General features: G+C 44.9%; 1 protein-coding gene across 1 annotated transcript in view; it reads right to left on the bottom strand.

Annotated features, from left to right (window-relative positions):
- Positions 1–1,625: 1,625 nt before the first annotated feature.
- The window catches only part of mmp11a (matrix metallopeptidase 11a), a 127,428-nt gene continuing 101,638 nt past the window's right edge, over positions 1,626–27,415 (bottom strand). The window contains exons 7-8 of the mRNA XM_072242868.1: positions 11,884–12,141; positions 1,626–2,668 (exon numbers count right to left, since the gene is read on the bottom strand). Of these exons, the coding sequence (XP_072098969.1) occupies positions 2,544–2,668; positions 11,884–12,141 (383 nt within the window). The 3' untranslated portion in view covers positions 1,626–2,543. The remainder of the gene's footprint in view (positions 2,669–11,883; positions 12,142–27,415) is intronic.

Here is a 27,415-nt window from a genome sequence, read left to right as displayed (position 1 = left end):
GCAAGCAGGCTTTTTCCACTGAAGTTGGGTGAGACTGGAAGTAGAGGTCATAGTAAAAGGTGAAATATTTAAGGGAAACCCGAGAGGGAGCTTCTTCATTGGTGTGAGCGTGGATGCAGATTTTGCAACATTTAAAGAGAAATTTGACTAAGTATATGCACGGGAGCAGTATGGAGAGCTATTTCCCAGTGTAGGTCTTTGGAATTAGACAAAATAACAGTTTGGAATGGACTAGATGGGTCCTGTTTCTGTGCTGTAGTGCTCCATGTCTCTATGATTGAAGAAAAAGAGAGTATGGGCGTCACTGTTAATGTGACGCTATTACAGCTCAGGGCAATTCACCACTTCCTGTGTATAATACTTGCACTTTACGTATCCTTTAAACTTAGCACCTCTCACCTTAAAGCATGCCCTCAAGTATTAGCCAATTTGACTCTGGGTAAAAAAAAATGCCAGCTCTTTATATATGCCTCTCATAATCTTATAAACCTCTATCAGATCTCCGATCAGCCTACAACCTCTACTTATAGCACATGCCCCCTAATCACATCCTGGTAAACCACTTCTGCACCCTCCCCAAAGACTCAACATCCTTCCTAGAATGGGCAACCAGAATTGTATGCAATACTACAGATGCGGCCTAACTGGAGTTTTATAAAGATTCGTCATCACTTCCTGACTCTTGAACTCAGTGCCTCAACTAACAGAGGCAAGCATGCCCATGTAGCCACTTCTAGGAGCATGGCCTCGGACTTTAAGATCCCTCTGTACATCAACACTGTTAAGGGTTCTGCCATTAAAAGTGTATTGTGCCATTACATTTGATATTCTAAAGTGCAACAAATCATACTTGGCTAGGTTAAACTCCGTCTACCATTTCTCCACCCATATCTGCAGCTGATTTAAATTTTTTGGCAATAGTATTTACTATCCATAACACCACCAATCATTGTATCATCTGTGGATTTACTAACCCAAGCATCTATATTTACATCCAGGTCATTTATAATTACCACGATGTTCAGGCAGATGGGAGTAGTTGCATTTGGCATATTGTTCCTGTACTAAACTGTTCAATGTTTCCCCATTTTCTTCTTTCATTTCTGTTTTGTCTTTAAACTTCTAATCTAATCTTCCAATGTGTGGTCCCATTAACCTTGTGCTCCTCTGATATGTAAATATCTACGTTGCGTTGGTAGCCTGATCTCAGTGTAATGCGGGATCAATGACCTTATATTTATAGTTTGTGACACCTTTAACCTTGTGTCACTGTTCTGTCAAGGAAGACAGGGAGGTTTCTCAATGCTGGCTCCTGCTTCCCTGTTCAAACACTGCTATTTTTTATTGGATTAACCTCAGCCCAAATCAAGTCCTGAACTAATTCTGTAGCTCACTAGACACTTGGGGAGAAACCACTAAAAGTGAGAGGCTCTAATACAACACCATTGATCATTAAGGTTTAAAGAGTAATCAAGTTTCTGGAGGATTTGTAAGCAAGTACTGTGGGCAGGTCCTGCGATGACCTGGCCCTGACCAACCATGCTTTGAATTAATGCCTTTTGAGTCAGAACACCTGGCCAGCACATGATGCTATGCATAAAGTCACCAATATGCCCATTCCTCTCATCATTCCTTTATTATCCTTTTTATACATTCCTCTCATCATTCCTGTGTCAGCTCTTCCAGTACGACCGAGATGGATTGCTTCCAAGCAGTATTCCTCCTTCACCAATATTAATCTAGAACCAAAATGATGTCCTGCTAGTGGTTTCTACCTCAAAGCATGGATCAGGATCAAAGCTGGAGCTGTCAGTATAGAGCTTGCAAGTTCTGCCTGTAGCTATGTGGGCTTCCTTCAGAAATTCTAGTTTCATCCCACATCCCAAAAATGTGCACCAGAACACGAAGTGCAGGAGAAACTCAGCAGGTCAGACAGCATCTGTGGAGGGAAATGAACAGTCTACATTTGGGTTGAGGCCATTCATTAGGACTGAGTTCCTCCAGTTTCCCAGCATTTGCAGTCTCTTCTTTCTCCAAAATTATGTAGGTTGTGAGGTTTATTCACTAATATAAATTGCCCTCAGTGTGAATGTAAGTGGTAGTTAATTGGACATAGGGAGAATAAAATGGGAGCTCGGTGGAGAGCCTAGTCTACACGGACTGAAGACCTTTCTCTATGCTGCCTGGTGTACATGTGACATGCAATGTGCTGCCATGGGGGAGGGGGTTGTGGGCGGGGATGCAGTTAGTATAGTTGGTCTGTCCCGGTGGGTAGGTGAAATCTCCCAGAACACTGGATGTGTACTATGATGAATGGAGGACAGGTGGAGCTCTCATTCCAACACACAGTTGTGCAGAATCCTCCTTCCAGCTTCTAACACGATGCTCCATCCAACTCTAGATCAGTCCACAAAAAAACCCAAAAAAGTAAGCGGGAATGGAAATATCCAAAGTGAAGGGTTAAATGGGAAGTTCATAGTCAGAATCAGAACAATCACCAAGAGCAGATCTGGAAGTTTTAAAGCAGAGCTTCACAGATATGACTATGTTGGTGAGGAAGCACATCCAAAAAAGTCTTGGCCAATCCCCCTTGGATGATGTTCTTGTATCTTCAGTTGAACAGGGTCAAACTTCCAGTAATCCCTTCCACGGAGAAAGTAAGCATAACCTGCAAACAGAAAAGCTCAGATTGAGAGCACAAAGGTGGACTCAAGGATTTCTTAAGGACTTGCAGTAACAGTTTCACATCAAAGATACGTAAATCGCAGCATCAGTCAACCAATAACATTTCCCTGTACCTTCATCATCTGAAGTTAGAGGGGTCGCTAAATCTGGATTTCCTTCCATTTTGGGAAATGGTTCTCTACTAATGGCTAGTTGGAAACAGAAAATACATTTTGCTTAGTTTTTTTTTCACTTTCCTGGTGCATTGAGTTACCCCCAAGACATGATTCTATAGGCACTGGCTATCTTCTGTGTTTGCCCACAGATGCTCTGCTATTGCATTGAGGAATCTGGGGATACGAATTGACAATAAACTGGACTGGTCAAAGAACATTGAGGCTGTCTACAAGAAGGGTCAGAGCCGTCTCTATTTCCTGAGAAGACTGAGGTCCTTTAACATCTGCCGGACGATGCTGAGGATGTTCTATGAGTCTGTGGTGGCCAGTGCTATCATGTTTGCTGTTGTGTGCTGGGGCAGCAGGCTGAGGGTAGCAGACACCAACAGAATCAACAAACTCATTCGTAAGGCCAGTGATGTTGTGGGGATGGAACTGGACTCTCTGACGGTGGTGTCTGAAAAGAGGACGCTGTCCAAGTTGCATGCCATCTTGGACAATGTCTCCCATCCACCACATAATGTACTGGTTGGGCACAGGAGTACATTCAGCCAGAGACTCATTCCACTGAGATGCAACACAGAGCGTCATAGGAAGTCATTCCTGCCTGTGGCCATCAAACTTTACAACTCCTCCCTTGGAGGGTCAGACACCCTGAGCCAATAGGCTGGTCCTGGACTTATTTCCTGGCATAATTTACATATTACTATTTAACTATTTATGGTTTTATTACTATTTATTATTTGTGGTGCAACTGTAATGAAAACCAATTTCCCCCAGGAACAATAAAGTATGACTTTGACTAATCATCCCTTGGGTTCCTGATATGGTCAATGTGATGCAAGAGGTAATGCTGTCATGAATGAGAGCTTCTTCTGAAACTTAGGTAACACTCTGACTGGTTGCTTTTTTTGAAGCTCATTTACTGTCATACGCTGAGACATACTTGTATAGAATTGGACATGCAGGCTAATCTGTGATGACAGATTTCCTCCCCAAGTGTACACTAACACAACCTAATGACGCTTCCAAAATTGCAGCAGCATTTTGATTGCTTCTAGTGAAAACTAAAATGGTTTGGGAATACGCAGAGATTCTGATCCACATCACAGTGCTTCCAACAAGTCATAGAATCATTGGAGAGGAGAGTGGACCATGGGAGAAGGGGAAGGAGGAAGAGTACCAGAGGGAGGTGTTAGCTGGTGAGAAGAGAAGGGGTAGAAGGGGTAAAAGGGGTGCAGGAGTTGTGGGGGGGGGGAATCAATGCCTCTTAAAGTCCAAACCTATGTCCCTGTTGTGAGTGATGGAAATGGGAAAGGCCGGCCAACAGAGCTCTGATGAAATTCAGGGAGCGGCCACTGTGTGAGTGAAACAGAATTATAGTGGAGGAACCTAGACCGTGGATGAAGAAGCATTGGCAAAGAGAGGTGGAGGTTAGTATGAGGTTTCTGTCTACCTTCTTCATTAGTGCCTAGTTAGAGTACTAAGAATGGATCCCTGGTGCTCCTCATGCAGGATGATGGAGATCTGGGAGACTTCTAGTCTCCTGAATTACTATATCTGCAAATGCATCCAGCTGTAGCTTCTTATAGAGCAGGTTAGGGAACTGCAGCTGGATGACCTTTGGTTCATTGGAAAGAATGAGATGACAGGTAGGAGCTATAGGGAGGTAGTCACCCTAAGTTGCAAGTGGCAGGTAGCTGGGTGACCATCAGCAGAGAATAAAGGGAATAGGAAGATAGTACAAAGTACCTTTGGTTACCATTGGTGGGGAACAACCCACACAGGAAAGCCACTGCGACCAGCTGTCTGGCACTGAGTCTCGCCCTGTGGCTCAGAAGGGAAGGAGGGAGAAGGGGAGAGTGGCAGTGACAGAGCAGCAGACAGGAGATTCTGTGGATGTGAAAGAGACTCGGGCTGGAAAGTTGCTTCACATGTGTCAGGGTCAGGGACATATAACCATATAACAATTACAGCACGGAAACAGGCCATCTTGGCCCTTCTAGTCCATGCCGAACTCTTACTCTCACCTAGTTCCACCAACCCACACTCAGCCCATAACCCTCCATTCTTTTCCTGTCCATATATCTATCCAATTTACCTTTAAACGACTACATCGAACCTGCCTCAACTACTTCTGCTGGAAGCTCATTCCACACGGCTACCACTCTCTGAGTAAAGAAGCTCCCTCTCATGTTACCCCGAAACTTTTGCCCTTTAACTCTCAACTCATGTCCTCTTGTTTGAATCTCCCCATTCTCAATGGAAAAAGCCTATCCATGTCAACTCTGTCTATCCCCCTCATAATTTTAAATACCTCTATCAAGTCCCCCCTCAAGCTTCTACGCTCCAAATAATAAAGACCTAACTTGTTCAACCTTTCTCTGTAACTTAGGAGATGAAACCCAGGCAACATTTTAGTAAATCTCCTCTGTACTCTCTCAATTTTATTGACATCTTTCCTATAATTCGGTGATCAGAACTGTGCACAATAGTCCAAATTTGGCCTCACCAGTGCCTTATACAATGCCTTTCAACATTACATCCCAACTCCTATACTCAATGCTCCGATTAATAAAGGCCAGCATACCAAAAGATTTCTTCACCACCCTATCCACATGAGATTCCACCTTCAGGGAACTATGCACCATTATTCCTAGATCCCTCTGTTCTACTGCATTCTTCAATGCTCTACCATTTACCATGTATGTCCTATTTTGATTGGTCCTACCAAAATGCAGCACCTCACATTTTTCAGCATTAAACTCCATCTGCCATCTTTCAGCCCACTCTTCTAACTGGCCTAACTCTCTCCGCAAGCTTTGAAAACTTACTTCATTATCCACAACACCACCTATCTTAGTATCATATGCATACTTACTAATCCAATTTACCACCCCATCATCCAGATCATTAATATATATGACAAACAACACTGGACCCAGTACAGATCCCTGAGGCACACTGCTAGACACCGTCCTCCAATCTGACACACAGTTATCCACCACTACTCTCTGGCATCTCCCATCCAGCCACTGCTGAATCCATATTACTACTTCAATATTAATGCCTAACGATTGAACCTTCCTAACTAACCTTCCGTGTGGAAACTTGTCAAAGGCCTTACTGAAATCCATATAGACAACATCCACCGCTTTACCCCCGTCAACTTTCCTAGTAACCTCATCAAAAAAGAGAAGCTTTGAGGAAAGAGAAGCAGAATAAATGGTGTAAAGACAGTAAGGTAGAAGGGCTGAAATGTGTGTACCTCAATGCAAGAAGCATCAGGAACGAAGGTGATGAACTGAGAGCTTGGATACATACATGGAATTATGATGTAGTGGCCATTACAGAGACTTGGCTGGCACCAGGGCAGGAATGGATTCTCAATATTCCTGGATTTCAGTGCTTTAAAAGGGATAGAGAGGGCGGAAAAAGGGGAGGAGGGGTGGCATTACTGGTCAGAGATACTATTACAACTACAGAAAGGGTGGGTAATGTAGCAGGATCCTCTTTTGAGTCAATATGGGTGGAAGTCAGGAACAGGAAGGGAGCAGTTACTCTACTGGGGGTATTCTATAGGCCCCCTGGTAGCAGCAGAGATACAGAGGAGCAGATTGGGAGGCAGATTTTGGAAAGGTGCAAAAATAACAGGGTTGTTATCATGGGTGACTTTAACTTCCTTAATATTGATTGGCACCTGATTAGTTCCAAGGGTTTAGATGGGGCAGAATTTGTTAAGTGCGTCCAGGATGGATTCCTGTCACAGTATGTGGACAGGCCGACCAGGGGGAATGCCATACTAGATCTAGTACTAGGTAATGAACCGGGTCAGGTCACAGATCTCTCAGTGGGTGAGCATCTGGGGAACAGTGACCACCGCTCCCTGGCCTTTATAATTATCATGGAAAAGGATAGAAACAAAGAGGACAGGAACATTTTTAATTGGGGAAAGGCAAATTATGAGGCTATAAGGCTAGAACTTGCGGGTGTGAATTGGGATGATGTTTTTGCAGGGAAATGTACTATGGACATGTGGTCGATGTTTAGAGATCTCTTGTGGGATGTAAGGGATAAATTTGTCCCGGTGAGGAAGATAAAGAATGGTAGGGTGAAGGAACCATGGGTGACAAGTGAGGTGGAAAATCTAGTCAGGAGGAAGAAGGCAGCATACATGAGGTTTAGGAAGCAAGGATCAGCTGGGTCTATTGAGGAATATAGGGAAGCAAGAAAGGAGCTTAAGAAGGGGGCACGAGAAGGCCTTGGCAAGTTGGGTAAAGGAAAACCCCAAGGCATTCTTCAATTATGTGAAGAAAAAAAGGATGACAGGAGTGAAGGTAGGACCGATTAGAGATAAAGGTGGGAAGATGTGCCTGGAGGCTGTGGAAGTGAGCGAGGTCCTCAATGAATACTTCTCTTCGGTATTCACCAATGAGAGGGAACTTGATGATGGTGAGGACGATATGAGTGAGGTTGATGTTCTGGAGCATGTTGATATTAAGGGAGAGGAGGTGTTGGAGTTGTTAAAATACATTAGGACTGATAAGTCCCCGGGTCCTGACGGAATATTCCCCAGGCTGCTCCACGAGGCGAGGGAAGAGATTGCTGAGCCTCTGGCTAGGATCTTTATGTCCTCGTTGTCCACGGGAATGGTACTGGAGAATTGGAGGGAGGCGAATGTTGTTCCCTTGTTCAAAAAAGGTAGTAGGGATAGTCCGGGTAATTATAGACCAGTGAGCTTTACATCTGTGGTGGGAAAGGTGGTGGGAAAGCTGTTGGAAAAGATTCTTAGAGATAGGATCTATAGGCATTTAGAGAATCATGGTCTGATCAGCGACAGTCAGCATGGCTTTGTGAAGGGCAGATCGTGTCTAACAAGCCTGATAGAGTTCTTTGAGGAGGTGACCAGGCATATAGATGAGAGTAGTGCAGTGGATGTGATCTATATGGATTTTAGTAAGGCATTTGACAAGGTTCCACACGGTAGGCTTATTCAGAAAGTTAGAAGGCATGGGATCCAGGGAAGTTTGGCCAGGTGGATTCAGAATTGGCTTGCCTGCAGAAGGCAGAGGGTGGTGGTGGAGGGAGTACATTCAGATTGGAGGATTGTGACTAGTGGTGTCCCACAAGGATCTGTTCTGGGACCTCTACTTTTCGTGATTTTTATTAACGACCTGGATGTGGGGGTAGAAGGGTGGGTTGGCAAGTTTGCAGACGACACAAAGGTTGGTGGTGTTGTAGATAGTGTAGAGGATTGTCAAAGATTGCAGAGAGACATTGATAGGATGCAGAAGTGGGCTGAGAAGTGGCAGATGGAATTCAACCTGGAGAAGTGTGAGGTGGTACACTTTGGAAGGACAAACTGCAAGGCAGTACAAAGTAAATGGCAGGATACTTGGTAGTGTGGAGGAGCAGAGGGATCTCAGGGTACATGTCCACAGATCCCTGAAAGTTGCCTCACAGGTGGATAGGGTAGTTAAGAAAGCTTATGGAGTGTTAGCTTTCATAAGTCGAGGGATAGAGTTTAAGAGTCGCGATGTAATGATGCAGCTCTATAAAACTCTGGTTAGGCCACACTTGGAGTATTGTGTCCAGTTCTGGTCACCTCACTATAGGAAGGATGTGGAAGCATTGGAACGGGTACAGAGGAGATTTACCAGGATGCTGCCTGGTTTAGAAAGTATGCATTATGATCAGAGATTAAGGGAGCTAGGGTTTTACTCTTTGGAGGGAAGGAGGATGAGAGGAGACGTGATAGAGGTGTACAAGATAATAAGAGGAATAGATAGAGTGGATAGCCAGCGCCTCTTCCCCAGGGCACCACTGCTCAATACAAGAGGACATGGCTTTAAGGTAAGGGGTGGGAAGTTCAAGGGGGATATTAGAGGAAGGTTTTTTTACTCAGAGAGTGGTTGGTGCATGGAATGCACTGCCTGAGTCAGTGGTGGAGGCAGATACACTAGTGAAGTTTAAGAGACTACTAGACAGGTATATGGAGGAATCTAAGGTGGGGGTTATATGGGAGGCAGGGTTTGAGGGTCAGCACAACATTGTGGGCCGAAGGGCCTGTACTGTGCTGTACTATTCTATGTTCTAAAATTCAATAAGATTTGTCAAACATAACCTTCCACGCACAAATCCATGTTGACTGTTCCTAATCAGACCCTGTCTATCCAGATAATTATATATACCATCTCTAAGAATACTTTCCATCAATTTACCCACCACTGACATCAAACTCACAGGCTGATAATTGCTAGGTTTACTCTTAGAACCCTTTTTAAACAATGGAACCACATGAGCAATACGCCAATTCTCCGGCACCATCCCCGTTTCTAATGACATTTGAAATATTTCTGTCAGAGCCCCTGCTATTTCCACACTAACTTCCCTCAAGGTCCTAGGAAATATCCTGTCAGGACCCGGAGACTTATCCACTTTTATATTCCTTAAAAGCACCAGTACTTCCTCTTCTTTAATCGTCATACTTTCCATAACTACCCTTCTTGTTTCCCTTACCTCACACAATTCAATAACCTTCTCCTTAGTGCCTCCAGGCACATCTTAGTGAAGAAAAGAAATTGTTCGAAATCTCCCCCATCTCTTTTGGCTCCGCACATAGCCAATTCTCTAAGGGACCAATTTTATCCCTCGCTATCCTTTTGCTATTAATATAACTGTAGAAACCCTTGGGATTTATTTTCACCTTACTTGCTAAACAGCCTTGTATCTTCTTTTAGCTTTTCTAATTTCTTTCTTAAGATTCTTTTTACATTCTTTATATTCCTCGACATCAAGTTTGGGTCCACAGCATTCTTAAGGGGGAGGGTGAGCAGGCAGAAGTTGCGGTACATGTTGATACCAAAGTCATAGATAGAAAAAGGGATGAGGTCTTACAAAAAGAAAGGGTTACACTGGAACTCAAAGGGTTACACTGGAACTCAAAGGGAACCAATATCCTTGCAAGCAGGGTTGATAGGACAATTGGGATGCAGCAGTTGGTATAAAGATAGATACATCGTGTACAGAGACCGTGAGGAAGGACAGACAGTTGTTAGGGCATAAATGAATTCCGTTGGATGGATTGAAATGTAACTATTTAATGCAAGAAATATCAAGTACAAAAATGATGAACTTAGAACACGGGTCAGTCAGTACGTGTAACTATGATGTTATGGCCATTACAGAGTCTTGGCTATCACAAAAGCAGGATGTTCCAGGGCTCAGATGTTTCAAAAGGGACGGGGAGGGAGGAAAAAGAGGTGGGGGAGTGGCACTGCTAATCAGGGATAGTATCACAGCTGCAGAAAGGGAGATAATCCTGGAGGGATCGTCTACTGCGTCACTGTGGATAGAAGTCAGAAACAGGAAGGGAGTAATCACTCCATTGGGAGTAATCTATAGACTAACCCCGCGCCGCCCCCAGTAGTAACAGAGACACTGAGGAATAAATCAGGAAACAGATTTTGAAAAGGTGCAAAAAAAAACTGGTCAATGTCATGGGGGAATTCAACTTCCCTAATATTGACTGGCACCTTTTTAGTGCAAAAGGTTTAGTTGGGGTGGAATTTCTTGGGTGTGTTCAGGAAGAATTCCTGACATAATATATGGACAGGCTGACTTTAGGAGAGGCCATACTAAATCTAGCAGGTGAGCATTTTGGAGGCAGTCACCAAAAATCCCTGACTTTACCATAGCTTTGGACAGGGATAGAAGCAGATAGTCAGGGAAAGTATTTCATTGGGAAAGGCCAAATGATGATGCTTATTAGGCAGGAACTTGGGAGTGTAAATTAGGAATGGATGTACCCAGCAAAATGCACAACAGAAATGTGGCTTGTCCAGAGAAGGCAGAGGGTGATAGGAGATGGAGAGTATTATGCTTGGAAGTCGGTAACCAGTGGGGTTCTGCAGGCATCTGTTCTGGAACTCCTGCTCTTTGTTATTTTTATTAAAGATTTGGATGAGGAAATGGAAGTGTGAGTGAGTTTGCAAATGACACATAGATTGGTGGTGTTGTGGATAGTGTCATACATTACAATGATACAGATGAAGATTGAAAAGTGGCAAATGGAGTCCCCTCAGGAAAAGTGTGAAGCGATTTACTTGGAAGGCAGAGGTCAGGGTTAATGGCAGGATTTTTAGCAATGTGGAGCAACAGAGGGATCTTGGGTTCGATGTGCTTAAATATCCCAAAGTTGCACACGTTGATGGCTTGGTTAAGAAGGTTTATGGTGTTTTGGCCCTTATTAGTCGGGGGAGGGAGTTCGAGAATCATGAGGTAACGTTGCAACACTAAAACTCTGCTTAAACTACACTTGAAGGATTGTGTTCAATTCTGGTCGCCTCACTATAGGAAAGATGTGGAAGCTTTAGAAAGGGTGCAGGAGAGTTTGCGCGAGATGATGCCTGGATTAAAGAGCAGATAGTTTGAGAGAGCTGGTGCTTTTCCCTTTAGTATGAACGAGGATGGGAGGTGATGTGAAGGAGAGGTGACTTATAAGAGGTATAGATCAAATGAATACCCATTTCCTAGTTAGAAATGACTAATACAAGAAGGGATAATTTTAAGGTGATTGTAGGGAAGTTTAAGGAGGGTGTCAGAGGAAATTTTATTTTCACAGAGTGGTGGGTACGGGGGTGGTGGTGGAGGGAGATGCATTACGCATATTTAAAGGACTCTTAGATAGGCACATGGATGAAACATATATGAAGGGGTATTTAGGTTGATCTTGGATTAGGTTAAAAGGTCAGCACAACACTGTGGGCTGCTGTACTATTCTATGTTCTAAGTTCTAATTTCTCAGTTCTAAGTTGCTAGGAAGGGAGTTGATGCAGATACAACAGTAACATTGAAGGGATATTTAGACAAACACATGAACAGGCAGGGATTGGAGGGAATTATAGACCACACGAAGGTAGATGAGAATAGTACAATTTCACATCATGCTCAGCATAGATGAAGGGCCTACTCCTGTGCCGACCTGTTCTGTGTTTTAGAAGACCATAGCTCAAGGCCCAGCTACAGCACCAAGACCACTCACCGTACTCATCCTGGAAAGCCCCATCGACGTTGGGAGGGAGTCCTTGCCACTCACTGGTGCTGCGTGGGTAAACACTTTCCACAGTGTTCTTGTTCACAATGAACTGCCAATAATCATTTCCTTTAAAGAGGTATATCTTATTCTGCTCCAGACCCCACATCAAAGCAGCGTGCACCTCTGCCACAGGAAGACCCAGGTCAGAGATCGGCTTGGGTCCCAATACTCTCTGTTCTCCGTCAAAGATCCAGTAACTGGAACCTGGCAGTGAACGTAAGCAGAAATGATGCAAAATACTGACAGCAGTGAATATTATATTCATATACGGACTGGGGCAATATAAAGAAAACTTTAACCATAATCTTACAACTCTAATTAAAAGGGGAATAACAAAGAGAAGAAAATGACATTTAACCCTTTGATGCACCCTCCTGAACATCTTTTATTGACATAAACCCATATTCTTGGCTCCTGCTGGGCATTGGATGCCAGTTTTAAGCATCACTGGTCAGGGTAGACACTGAGCCCATTAGTCCCTGCTCCATTACAGGCGACACCACAACCAACCAAAACTCCCACAGCTGCACAGCCTGTCTTCACAGTCATCCCTGATGGAATAGGAAGCACTGATCACTTCAATGGCTGGTTTGTAGAGATCAGAGAGAAGAACACAGAATCCCTCTTATCTAATCAATGATACCTCAATTACATTTCTCCTCACTAACTTCCAAGGAAAATCCTGCTCAGTATCCTCTCATTGCTATTCCCAACTCCGGCAATATCCTAAATCTCAATATCCCCCCATGATTCTGCATTCCTTCTGTAGCCTGGTGACTGGAACAGTGCATGGTCAGAGTTGTACAGCACAGAAACAGGCCCTAGTCCAGGATGATCTACACCAATTCCATTTGGCAGCATGACGTCTGCATCCTCCTATGCCTTGCCTATTTATGTGAATGTCTTAAATGAAGATATTGTAGATATTCCTCTATCACCTCTGGCAGTGAGTTCCAGATATTAACTACGCCCTGTGTATGTGGAAGACTCAGCCTATCCAATATTTCACCATAACTGAAGTCCTTCCGAGGGCCCGACCTATGAAGACAAGTGTGCCATTGATCTTCTTTACCACCACATCCACCTGAGTCCAGTTCTATCAGGACATCTTGGCTCTTGCACTTCGAGTCTTGGCTCATAGTATCTGTCTGTCTTCCTGATGTACAAGCTGTCAAACGTCAGGCCGGAAGTTGATAGGTGAGGGGGAAGGAAGGTAGGTGGGGGAGGGAGGGATGAAGTGAGAAGCAGGGAAGTGAAGCGTGGGAAAGGTAAAAGGGTGAAAGAATTTGATAGGGGAGGAGAGTGGACTGTGGGTGAAAGGGGAGGAAAGGCACCAGAGGGAGGTGATGGACAGGTGAGGAGAAGAGAAGGAATGGGAGTAACAAAGATGGGGAATGGAAAAAAGGGAGGAGGGGGGAAGGGGGAGAAATTACCAGAAGTTGGACAAACCAATGTTCATGCTATCAGGTTGGAGACTATCCTCAAGTGTCAGAGCAAACTTCAAAGTAGCATAAAAGCACACAGTAAAACTTCTACAAATATGGAGATAGAAACTGATGTTAACTTTATAGTTGAAAACTGCAAAATTAGTAATGAGTAGAAAAGAGATAAAAGGGCAATTAAACAAATACTTTGCCTTTATGGAAGAGGTCACAGAAAGCTTCCCAGAAATGCCAGGGAACCAAGAATCTAATGAAAAGGATTAGAGGAAATCAGTATTAGTAAAAATAATAATGCATGAAACTTTAATGTCACTAAAAACCATTAAATCCCCAAGGTTAGATAGCCTGCATTCCAGAGTACTAAGGGAGACAGCCATGGAAATAGTGGATGCATTTTTTTTCCTTCAAGATAGGGCAAGTAAAATCCTCTCACTGAGGGAGAGCAGGTGGGAAGCTCTTGGTTGCTGAGCCTCATGTTATCATAGGGCTGATGCTAGAGTCGATTATAAAAGTCACTTTGAAATTATTGATGGGTTTAGGCAAAGTCACAATGAACTGATGAAAAGCAAATCATGTTTCCCAAACCTGCTGGAGACTTTAAAGATGTAACTGATAGGACTGATCAGGAACCAGAAGAGTGGAGTTTTTAGAAGACCTGGGATAATGTCCCAGATAGACTGCAGCAACTTTAACAGGGTTGGAGGCAATGACGTGGGCATTGCGTGGTCCGGGATCTCCGGACGGGAAGAAAACATAGAAAATAGGTGCAGGAGTAGGCCATTCGGCCCTTCGAGCTTGCACCGCCATTTATTATGATCATGGCTGATCATCCAACTCAGAACCCTGCACCAGCCTTCCCTCCATACCCTCTGATCCCCCTAGCCACAAGGGCCATATCTAACTCCCTCTTAAATATAGCCAATGAACTGGCCTCAACTGCTTCCTGTGGCAGAGAATTCCACAGATTCACCACTCTCTGTGTGAAGAAGTTTTTCCTAATCTCTGTCCTAAAAGGCTTCGCCTTTATCCTCAAACTGTGACCCCTCATTCTGGACTTCCCCAATATCGGGAACAATCTTCCTGCATCTAGCCTGTCCAATCCCTTTAGGATTTTATACGTTTCAATCAGATCCCCCCTCAATCTTCTAAATTCCAACGAGTACAAGCCCAGTTCATCCAGTCTTTCTTCATATGAAAGTCCTGCCATCCCAGGAATCAACTGGTGAACCTTCTTTATACTCGAGGTCCCGAGTCCTCGGCTTTGCTTGTTGCTCAGCGGCCAGGGCAGGGTTGAAGCGCTTGGCAGAGGATGGTGCTCGGAGAGGTTGTGTCGGAGGGGCTGGTTGGAGGCTCAAAGTTTTCAGAGGGACTCAGAGTCCGCTGAGGTCAGGTGTTTCCAATGGTGCTGCATCAGCAAGTTGGTGGTGCTTGGATGTTCATGGCAGGGAGAGTTCCTCCCTTCTGCCGACTGTGTGAGATGATGAGTCTATTGGGACTTTGAGACTTTTTTTTTACCATGCCCATGGTCTGCTCTTTATCAAATTATGGTATTGCTTTGCACTGTTGTAACTATATGTTATAATTATGTGGTTTTGTCAGTTTTAGTCTTGGCTTGTCCTGTGTTTTCTTGTGATATCATTCTGGAGGAACGTTATATCATTTTTTAATGCATGCATTTCTAAATGACAATAAACGAGGACTGAGCGTCCTCATAACCTAATCTAATCTAATTGTGTGCACCATTCACAATATATCTCAATGAGTTCGATGAAGAATTCAAATCTTATGAGTCAGCATCAGACGGTACAGAAACAGGCCTTTCAGTTAACCTCTAAACAGTCTGTGGCCTCCTACGTCTAGGAAGTTTGCAAAGGAGATGAAACAGTTTGGCAGGCTATAATGGGGGTAGGGGATGTACAGGAAACATTAGGGTCACTTCTACCTGTTGAGCAAGTGGGAAAACACACAGCAGATGCATCAAACGCAGATAAATGTGAAGGCACCCATTCCAATCAGGTAAACAGAAAGGCTAGTTGGGATCTGCTGGTGTGAGGAGGATCTCAGTGTCTGTGGACACTGAAGGTAAGCACCAGGTGCAGCAAGTAGTTAAAGCAACATAATGTATGTACAGGAGCAGGGTAATTAGACAGGGCCAAGGTGAGGGTTACCAGGATACTGTGCACACCTCTCTCTCCTCTCCTTAGTAAGAACATTGGACCCCAAACACAACAGACCGAAGAGGCTCTTTAATCCCCCCATCTGTGCTGAGCTCAAAATCAGTTTAAACCAATTCCTTCTGCTGCTCAATGTCCTTATCCCTCCATTCCCTGCACATTCATGTGCCTGTGTAAAAACCTCCTGAACACCTCTATCATAACTGCTACCAGTGCCAGCCCCGGCAGCCTGTTCCAATGCCCAGCATTACTTGTGTAAAAAAAATTTACCCTGCATATTGCCTTAAGGTTGTGCCCTCTAGTATTAGACAGTTCTATCCTGAGTAAAACGTTAAAATATTCTGGCTATCTACAGTATCTATGCCTCTCATAATTTTACAAACTTCTATCAATTCTCCCCTTTGTCTTTGACACTCCAACCCAAGTTTGTCCAACTTCGCTTTGTAGCACAAAGCACGAATCCAGGCAGCATCCTGGTAAACCTATCTTCTATCCCGTCCAAAACCTTCACTTCTTTCCTGTAATGGGGTGACTGATGTACCATTGCCTTATCTATACCCCTCATGATTTTAGAACCCCTGTATGATAATCTCTCAGCCTCATTCACTCCAGAGAAAATAGTCCCAACCTATCCGTTCTTTCTTTGTAACTAAACATAGAAACATAGAAAATAGGTGCAGGAGTAGGCCATCTGGCCCTTCGAGCCTGCACCGCCATTTATTATGATCATGGCTGATCATCCAACTCAGAACCCTGCCCCAGCCTTCCCTCCATACCCCCTGATCCCCGTAGCCACAAGGGCCATATCTAACTCCCTCTTAAATATAGCCAATGTACTGGCCTCAACTGCTTCCTGTGGCAGAGAATTCCAAGATTCACCACTCTCTGAGTGAAGAAGTTTTTCCTAATCTCGGTCCTAAAAGGCTTCCCCTTTATCCTCAAACTGTGACCCCTTGTTCTGGACTTCCCCAACATCGGGAACAATCTTCCTGCATCTAGCCTGTCTAATCCCTTTAGGATTTTATACGTTTCAATCAGATCCCCCCTCAATCTTCTAAATTCCAACGAGTACAAGCCCAGTTCATCCAGTCTTTCTTCATATGAAAGTCCTGCCATCCCAGGAATCAATCTGGTGAACCTTCTTTGTACTCCCTCTATGGCAAGGATGTCTTTCCTCAGATTAGGGGACCAAAACTGCACAGAATACTCCAGGTGTGGTCTCACCAAGGCCTTGTACAACTGCAGTAGTACCTCCCTGCTCCTGTACTCAAATCCTCTCCCTATAAATGCCAGCATACCATTCGCCTTTTTCACCGCCTGCTGTACCTGCATGCCCACTTTCAATGACTGGTGTATAATGACACCCAGGTCTCGTTGCACCTCCCCTTTTCCTAATCGGCCACCATTCAGATAATAATCTGTTTTCCTATTTTTGCTACCAAAGTGGATAACTTCACATTTATCCACATTAAATTGCATCTGCCACGAATTTGCCCACTCACCCAACCTATCCAAATCACTCTGCATCCTCTTAGCATCCTCCTCACAGCTAACACTGCCACCCAGTTTCGTGTCATCCGCAAACTTGGAGATGCTGCATTTAATTCCCTCATCCAAGTCATTAATATATATTGTAAACAACTGGGGTCCCAGCACTGAGCCTTGCGGTACCCCACTAGTCACCGCCTGCCATTCTGAAAAGGTCCCGTTTATTCCCACTCTTTGCTTCCTGTCTGCTAAAGCCTTCCTGTGTTGGCAATATTCTTGTGAATCTTTCCTTCATCCTCTCTGCCTTATTCATAATGTTCCTATAGTTAGGCAATCAGAACTGCAAAAAAAGATTCTTCAACATCTTGTATAGCTCCACCCTTGTGCTCAATGCCCCGTCTGATGAATGCATGCAGGCCGTACGTCGTCTTCACTACCTTGACGAACAGTGTCTCCACTTTCATGAAACTATGCACTTGTATCCCTCGGTCATTCTGTTCTGCAACAATCTAGAGCCCTGTCATTTGCTGTGCAAATCAGACTTCATGGCCCAAACAGATGTTCCTGTGCTGCACTGTCTAATTCCTTCTTCTCCATCACAACACTCCCAATCCAATGTCATTCGAAAACTTAGTAATCATACAACTGCAATTCCCAGCGTCGATCCCTCTGGCATATCACTGGTCACTGGCCTCCAATCTGTAAAATAACTCTCTGCTACCACCCACTGACTCCATCTACCAAGCCAATTTTATATCCAATTGGCTCTCTGACCCTGGATCCCATCTGATGTCATCTTCCAGACCAGTCTGTCATACCTTTCCACATGCAGATAGATTCGATTCCTCAAAATCCTTTCCAATAACTTTTACCACACTGATGTGAGGCTCACCTGCCTGCAGTTCCCTGGCTTGTCCATGCAGCCCTCTTAAATAAAGGTGCAACTTCATCCCTCAGCTGTGGTTAGTCAAATTCTGGGAATACCTTCACTTTTGTATTGTTAATATATTTGAGGACATCATTGTTCTTTTCCCTGAGCTCCCTATCTGAGCACGATCTTCTCCACTGTAAATACAAAGTTTTCATTTAATACCCTACTCATCTCCCTTGACTCCACACATAGATGACACACTACTCTCCCCGCAGTTACCTTTTCCATATTAATATACCCGTGGAATCTTTTTAGATTCTCCTTTATTCTTCTAAGGATATCTTATGTCCATATTTTGGCCCTCCTGATTTTCTTCTTGTGTACTCCTGCATCCACTAGATTTTTTAGGGGGTTCACTCGGTTCCAGCTGCCTGACTTCATCTCATCACCTCTGCTGGGGCATACACAGCTGATTGCAGTTCACAGAGTCCTCTCTTCAGGGCCAGTCTTTCAAATTATCCGAGCTGTAACCCATCCTCGAAGATCCCTCCTCTTTCAGGGATGAGGTCTTTGGAGTCCATGTAAGAATTTCTATAGCACTGGGTTTTTACCACATGGAATTACTAGCCCCATGTCCAACCCTCTTCATTTTGCAACCGGGCTTGGGACAGTCTATGATGGAGTTATACCTGACATATGCCTCTTTAATTTTCCTGACCAGAGCCTCAATATCCCTTGTCAGCCAATGTACCCTCCTCCTGTTAGCCCTGCCCTTCCATTTAATCAGCAGGAATATGCTGGCCCTGAACTCTCACTGGCTCACTTTTAAAAGCCCCCCCCACTTGCTGGACATCCTTTTACCTTCTAAAATCCTCTCCCAATCAACTTTTGCAAGTTCCAATCTCATGCCATCAAAATTTGCCTTGCCAATTTGAACTTTAAAATAGTTATGGAAAAATATAGGTCTAGTCCACAAGTCAAAGTAGTTTTGTAGAATTCTGGTCAATGGCCTCAAAATGCTCCCCCACCGATAGATCAGCCACTTGCCCTGCCTCATTTCTGAACATAGTGTTGGGTGTTACCCCCTCTTTAATTGGACCACCGATATATTGCTTGAGAAATCTTTCCTTGACACACTTGGCACTTTCTGCTCCACCAGCACTATAGCAGTCCCAATCAAAATTAGGCAAGGCATAGAATATAAGAGTTGGGATGTTATATTGTAGCTTTACAAAACACTGGTTATGCCATGCTTACAGCTCTGTGTGCAGTTTTGGTCAGGACACCATAGAAAGGATGTGGTTGCATTAGAGAGAGTGGGCAGAGGAGATTCACCAAGTTGTTTATGGGCAAAAATCAACAGGACTTTAGTTACAGGAAGAGACTGAATACATTGGGCTCATCTTCCCTGGAATAAAAAAGGCTGAGGATGACCTGGCAGAGATTGAGTGGCACATCGTAAACACAAAATACTCTGCAGATGCTGGGGTCAAAGTAACACTCACAACACGCTGGAGGAACTCAGCAGGTCAGGCAGCATCCGTGGAAATGATCAGTCAACGTTTCGGGTCGGAACCCTTCGTCAGGACTGAAGAGGGAAGGGGAAGAGGCCCTATAAAGAAGGTGGGGGAGGGTGGGAAGGAGAAGGCTGGTAGGTTCCAGGTGAAAAACCAGTAAGGGGAAAGATAAAGGGTGGGGGAGGGAAAGCAGGGAGGTGCTAGGCAGGAAAGGTGAAGAAGGAATAGGGGAAAACACAATGGGTAGTAGAAGGAGGCGAAACCATGAGGGAGGTGATAGGCAGCTGGGGGAGGGAATTACCGGAAGTTGGGGAATTCTATATTCATACCAAGGGGCTGGAGACTACCCAGACGGTATATGAGGTGTTGCTCCTCCAACCTGAGTTTAGCCTCATCATGGCAGTAGAGGAGGCCATGTATGGACATATCTGAATGGGAATGGGATGCAGAGTTGAAGTAGGTGGCAACCGGGAGATCCTGTCTGTTGTGGCGGACGGAGCCGAAGTGCTTGACGAAGTGGTCCCCCAATCTGCATCGTGTTTCACCGATGTAGAGGAGGCCACACTGGGAGCCTTACACCTCCTCTCTTGCCACCATTCAGGGCCCCAAACAGTCCTTACAGGTGAGGTAACACTTCACTTGTGAGTCTGTTGGGGTCATCTATTGCATCCGGGGCTCCCGGTGTGGCAGAGATAGGGCAGCTAAACACAATCTTTTTCTCATGGTCAGGGGTATCAAAAACAAGAGGGCATAAGCTTTAAGGTGAGAAGTTGTTTTAAAGGGGATATGAAGGGGGTAAGTTTTCAAGTCAAGTCGTCACTTTTTATTGTCATTTCGACCATAACTGCTGGTACAGTACACAGTAAGAACGAGACGACGTTTTTCAGGACCATGGTGCAACATGAAACAAACACTGAACTACGTAAAAAACAACACAAAACTACACTAGACTACAGACCTACCCAGGACTGCATAAAGTACACAAAACAGTGCAGGCTTTACAATAAACAATAAACAAGACAATAGGCACAGTAGAGGGCAGTAGGTTGGTGTCAGTCCAGGCTCTGGGTATTGAGGAGTCTGATGACTTGGGGGAAGAAACTGTTACATAGTCTGGTCGTGAGAGCCCAAGTACTTCGGTGCCTTTTGCCAGATGGCAGGAGGGAGAAGAGTTTGTATGAAGGGTGTGTGGGATCCTTCATAATGCTGTTTGCTTTACGGATGCAGCGTGTGGTGTAAATGTCTCTAATGGTGGGAAGAGAGACCCCGACGGTCTTCTCAGCTGACCTCACTATCCACTACAGGGTCTTGCGATCCGAGATGGTGCAATTTGCGAACCAGGCAGTGATGCAGCTGCTCAGGATGCTCTCAATACAATCTCTGTAGAATGTGGTGAGGATGGGGGTTGGGAGATGGACTTTTCTCAACCTTCGCAGAAAGTAGAGATGCTGCTGGGCTTTCTTTGCTATGGAGCTGGTGTTGAGGGACCAGGTGAGATTCTCCGCCAGGTGAACACCAAGAAATTTGGTGCTCTTAATGATCTCTACAGAGGAGTCATCGATATTCAATGGAGAGTGGTCGTTCCATGTCCTCCTGAGGTCAACAACCATCTCTTTTGTTTTGTTCACATTCAGAGACAGGTTGTTGGCTCTGCACCAGTCCGTTAGCCGCTGCACCTCCTCTCTGTATGCTGACTCATCGTTCTTGCTGATGAGACCCACCATGGTCGTGTCATCGGCGAACTTGATGATGTGGTTCAAGCTGTGTGTTGCAGCACAGTCATGGGTCAACAGAGTGAACAGCAGTGGACTGAACACACAGCCCTGGGGGGGCCCCGTGCTCAGTGTGATGGTGTTGGAGGTGCTTCTTCCAATCCGGACTGACTGAGGTCTCCCAGTCAGGAAGATGCTGTGCAGATGAAGGTAAATAGACTAGTGTTGGTGGGCAAAAATGCCAGTGGACATGATGGGTTGAAGTGTTCTTCCATACTGTATAACTCTGTTACTCTGGTTGGTGAGATTTTAGAATCCATTATGAAGGATGAAGTTTAGAGGCACATGATAAAATAGGCTGAAGTTAGCATGATCTCCTTAAGGAGCGGTCTTGCCCTGACATATATTTTGAGAGGACTAGAATATAAAAGCATGGATGTAATGCTGAGGCCTTTGTAAGTATTGGTCAAACTGCACTTGGGGTATTATGAGCAGTTTTAGACCCCATATCTAAGGAAGAACATGCTGGCGTTAGAGAGGGTCCAGAGGTGGTTTATGAGAATGATCCCAGGTGAAGGGGTTCATGTATGATGAGTGTTTAATGACTCTGGGTCTGTACTCATTGGAGTTTCGGAGGAGGAGGGGAATTTCATGATACCTGCCAAATATTGAAAGCCGCGGATGGAGTGCATATGGAAAGGATGTTTCCAGTAGAGAGAGAATTAGCCCTCAGAATACAAGGACACCCCTTTAGAACAGAGGAGAGGCTTCTTTAGCCAGAGAGTGGTGAAATAATTGCTACAGAGGGCTGTAGAGGCCAAGTCATTGGGTATATTTCAAGCAGAGATTGATAGGTTTTTGATTTGTAAGGGTGCCAAATGTCGCTGATTGGACTACTGTGCAGACACAACAGAAGTGTTCCAACGCAGGTCCGGCGAAGAGCTTTAAAAACCCAGTCCCTATAAAAGAGGGATCCCGCCTAGCAGAGCAGTTATCGTTGGAGTAGTCCGAGATCAGAGTAGTAAGGCCTTGGCTCAACAAGAACAAACGGAGGCAAGGTAAGCATGTGAGTTCATTCTTTATTTCTCATTTAATTCTAGAGAGAATAGGGGATATGTCTACAGAGCCAGTGTTCTATTCTGGGTGTCAGATGTGGGATTTCCAGCCTCCCCGATGGCCACGTCTGCACTAGATGCATTGAGATGCTGCTCCTTAGAGAATTACTCCATTTTAGGGAACTGGAGTTGCAGCTGTCTGACCTTCGGCTTGTTCGGGAAATTGAAGCAGTGATATCCAGGAGCTACAGGGAGGTAGTCACCCTAAGGCTACGGGAGACCCACGCATTAGGGAACTAACCCTAATGCGTGAGACCCGAATTAAAATGGGTGGCCACTGGGAGATCCCGCTTGTTCTGGTGGATGTAGCGTAGATGCTCGGCAAAGCAGTCTCCCAATCTACATTGGGTCTCACCGATATACAAGAGGCCACACCGGGAGCACCGAACACAGTATATGACCCCAACAAACTCACAGGTGAAGTGTTGCCTCACCTGGAAGGACTGTGCAAGGAGGGAGATCAGTGGGGAGGGATGAATGGACGAGGGAGTCAGGGAGTCACATAGGGAGCAATACCTGCGGAAAGCAGAAAGTGGGGGAGAAGGGAAAGATGTATTTGGTGGTGGGATCCAGTTGGGGGTGGCAGAAGTTTCGGAGAATTATGTGCTGGACGTGGAGGCTGGTGGGGTGGTAGGTGAGGACAAGAGGAACCGTATCAATGGTAGCATGGCAGGAGGATGGGGTAAGAGCAGATGTGCATGAAATGGTAGAGATGTGGTTGAGGGCAGCATTGATAGTGAAGGAAGGGAAGCCCCTTTCTTTGAAATAGGAGGGCATTTCCTTCATTCTGGAATGGAAAGCCTCATCCCGAGAGCAGATGCAGTGGAGATGGAGGAATTGGGAGAACAGGATGGTGTTTTTACAAGTAGCCGTGTGGGATTAGGTATAGTCCAGGTAGCCATGAGAGTCCATTGGTTTATAATAGGTATCATTGGATAAGCTGTCTCCAGAGATAGATACAGTATGATTGAGAAAGGGAAGGGAAGTGTCGGAGGTGAATTTGAGGGCCAGGTGGAAGTTGGAGGCAGTGGATGAAATTGAAGAGTTCAGCACGGGTGCAGGAAGCAGCACCAATGCAGTCGTCAATATAGTATAGGAAAGTGTGGGACAGTCACCAGTGTAGGCTATGTAGCCACGGGCACTTGCATGGGTCCCAGCTATGCCTGCCTGTTTGTCAGTTACGTGGAACTGTCAATGTTGCAGGCCTACAGGATACAATAGGGTCTTTTCAGAGACTCTTAGTTAGGTACATGGTGCTTAGAAAAATAGAGGACTATGCAGTCGGGAGATTCTAGGCAGCTAGCGTAGGTTACATGGTCGGTACAACATTGTGAGCCAAAGGGCCAGTAATGTACTGTAGATTTTCTATGTTTCTATAATGTGATTGAATTCATACTGCAATTTGAGAGGGAAAAGCATAACTCACATGTATCAGTATCACAATGGAATGAAGGGAATTACAGAGGCATGAGAGAGGAGCTTATCTAGGTGGATTGGAGGAGGATACTGGCAGGGATGGCTGAAGTTTCTGGGGATAGTTCACAAGGTGAAGGATAGATACGTCCCACAGAAGTTTTCAAATAGCAAGGGTAGGCAACTGTGGCTGACAACGGAGATTAAGGACTACATAAAAGCCAAAGAAAGGACATACAAGGCAGCAAAAAAAAGGCAACTAAAAAAGCGATGAGAGAGAAAAGATTAAACAAACTAGCCAATAATATAAAGCAGGATACAAAAATTTGTTTCAGTTATAGAAAGAGTAAAAGGGAGGTGAAAGTTGATATTGCACCACTGGAAAAGATGCTGCTGAGGTAGTAATGGGGGACAAAGAAATGACAGCTGAACTTAATGGGTACTTTGCATCTGTCTTCACTATGGAGGATACTAGCAGTGTGCCAGAGGTCTGTGAGTGTCAGGGAACAGCAGTGAGTGCCATTGCTATTACAAAGGAAAAAGTGCTAGGCAAACTCAAAGGTCTTAAGGTGGATAACTCACCTGGACCAGGTGGACTACACCCCAGAGTCCTGAGTGAGGTTGCTGAAGAGATAACAGATGCATTGGTCATGATCTTTCAAGAACCACTTGATTCTGGCTGGTCCCGATGGACTGGAAGATTGCAAATGCCACTCCTCAACTCTTTGGGGGAGAGGGGCAAAAGAAAGGAAATCAGAGGCTAGTTAGCCTAATCTCAGTGGTTGGGAAAGTGTTGGAATCTATTATTATGGATGAGGTTTTGAGGTACTTGGAGACTAATGATAAAATAAGTCAAAGTCAGCATGGTTTCTGTGAAGGGAAATCTTGCCTGACAAACCTGTTAGGGTTCTTCGAGGAAGTAACAAGCAGGGTGGACAAAGAAGAGGCAGTGGGTGTCATTTACTTGGATTTCCAGAAGGCATTTGATAAGGTGCCACACGAGGCTGCATAACAAGATAAAATCCTGTGGTGTTACAGGAAAGATACTGGCATGGACAGAGGAATGGCTGACAGGCAGGAGGCAGCGAGTGGGAATAAAAGGGGCGTTTTCTGGTTGGCTGCCAGTGACTAGTGGAGTTCCTCAGGGGTCAGTATTGGGATCGCTACTTAATGATGAAGTTTAAGGGTGTTGGGGAAGTAAGAAATGATTCTCTGATTCTGGTAAATAGCGGGTTAAAATTAGGTGCCAGCTTGTGTTTGGTCTCTTCTGTGAAAAGTTGGAGAGACTGTTCTTGACTGAAAAAACTGCCTTCAGTGTTTTTTTAGCAACTCACAGCTGTCCCTTTGAGAACGATCTGTGAGCTGTATTCACACATGCTGCATACATCATGTCTTATAAGTTCACATACTGATCTATGTTCCCACCTTTGTATATTCTTTGACTAGTGGTGTTCCTCAGGGGTCAGTATTGGAACCACTACTTTTCACATTGTTTGTCAATGATTCAGATAATGGAATTGATGGCTGTTTGGCAAAGTTTGTGGATGATACGAAGATAGGTGGAGGGGTAGGTAGTGCAGAGGAAGCAATGTAATTGCAGCAGGATTTGTACAAATTGGAAGAATGGGCAAAAAAGTGGCAGATGGAATACAGTGGTGGGATATGTACAATAATGCATTTTTGTAAAAGGAACAATAGCGTGGACTATTATCTAAATGGGGAGACGGTTCAAGCATCAAAGGTGCAGAGAGACTTAGGAGTCCTCGTACAAGACTCCCAGAAGGCTAATTTACAAGTTGAACTTGTAGTAAAGAAGGGAAATGCAATCTTGGCATTTATTTCAAGGGGAATAGAATATAAAAGCAAGGAGATAATGCTGAACCTTTATAAGACACTAGTCAGGCCGCACTTGGAGTATTGTCAACGGTTTTGGACCCCATACCTCAGAAAGGATGTGTTGTCATTGGAGAGGGTCCAAAGGAGGTTCACAAGGGTGATTCCAGGAATGAAGGGATTAATATATCAGGAGCTTTTGGCAGCTTTGACCTGTACTCACTGGAATTTAGAAGAATTCCTGGAGGGTGGGGTGGGGGGGGGTGGGCGCAGAACTTATCGAAACCTACCGCATGTTGAAAACACTAGATAAGGTGGATGTGGAGAGAACATTTCTTCTGCTGGAGGTATCCAGAACTAGAAGGCACAGCCTTAAAATTGAGAGGTGACCTTTTAGAACAGAGGCAAAGAAGAATTTATTTAGCCAAAGGGTAGTGAATCTGTGGAATGCTCTTCCATAGACTGTGGAGGAAGCCAAATTCATTGGTATATTTAGGACGGAAGTTGATAGTTTCCTGATCGGTCAGGACATTGAAGGATATGGCGAGAAGGCAGGTGTATGGGGTTGAGTGGGATCCAGGATCAGCCATGATGGAATGATGGTGCAGACTTGATGGGCTGAATGACCTAATTCTGCTCCTATATCTTACGGTCTTATGGTTATGGGGAGGAGGCAGAACAGGGTCGAGGGTGAGAAATAAATCAGCCATGACTGAATGGCATTGCAGACAATAGGTCAAATGGCCTGTTAATTCTCCCTCTCATATCCCAAATATGTGTTGGATTAATTGGTCACTGTAAACTGGCCCTTGTGTGTGGATGAAGGGTAGAAACTGGTGTGGAGTGATGGGAATATGGGGAGAATAAAATGAAGTGGGATAAGTTCAGAGCAAATGGGTCATCACGGACTCAGTCAGCTATGGGGCCTGTTTCTGTGCTCCAGCAATCCATTACCCCAAGAAGACAAGTGGCCAATTTCTGCTCCTATTTTAGAAACATAGAAAATCGACAGCACAATACAGGCCCTTCGGCCCACAAAGCTGTGCCAAACATGTCCTTACCTTAGAACTACCTAGCCCTCTATTTTTCAAAGCTCAATGTATCCACCCAGGAGTCTCTTAAAAGACCCTGTCGTTTCTGCCTTCACCCCCACCGCTGGCAGCCCGTTCCACGCACTCACCACTCTCTGTGTAAAAAACTTACCCCTGACATCTCCTCTGTACCTACTTCCAAGCACCTTAAAAATATGCCCTCTCGTGCTAGCCATTTCAGCCCTGGGGAAAAGCCTCTGACTATCCACACGATCAATGCCTCTCATTACCTTACACACCTCTATCAGGTCACTTCTCATCCTCCGTTGCTCTAAGGAGAAAAGGCTGAGTTCACTCAACCTGTTCTCATAAGGCACGCTCCCCAATCCAGGCAACATCCTTGTAAATCTCCTCTGCACCCTTTCTATGGTTTCCATGTCCTTCCTATAATGAGGCAACCAGAATTGAGCACAGTACTCCAAGTAGGGTCTGCAACATTACCTCTCGGCTCTTAAACTCAATCCCATGATTGATGAAGGCCAATGCACCATATACCTTCTTAACCCAGAGTCAACCTGCATAGCAGTTTTGAATATCCTAAGGACTTGGACCCCAAGATCCCTCTATCCTCCACACTGCCATTAATGCTTTATTCTGCCATCATATTTGACTTACCAAAATGAACCACCTCACACTTATCTGGGTTGAACTCCATCTGCCACTTCTCAGCCCAGTTTTGCATCCTCAGAAACTGATTGGAAAGCTGAGCATACTGGGCCTGAACACCTCCCTCTGCAACTGGATCCTAGACTTCCTGACTGGGAGACCTCAGTCAGTCCGGATTGGAAGCAGCATCTCCAACACCATCACACTGAGCACGGG

Source organism: Mobula birostris, chromosome 25 (assembly GCF_030028105.1).
Source record: "Mobula birostris isolate sMobBir1 chromosome 25, sMobBir1.hap1, whole genome shotgun sequence".
Classification (NCBI taxonomy): domain Eukaryota; kingdom Metazoa; phylum Chordata; class Chondrichthyes; order Myliobatiformes; family Myliobatidae; genus Mobula; species Mobula birostris.
This window is presented reverse-complemented; position numbering and strand designations above follow the sequence as displayed.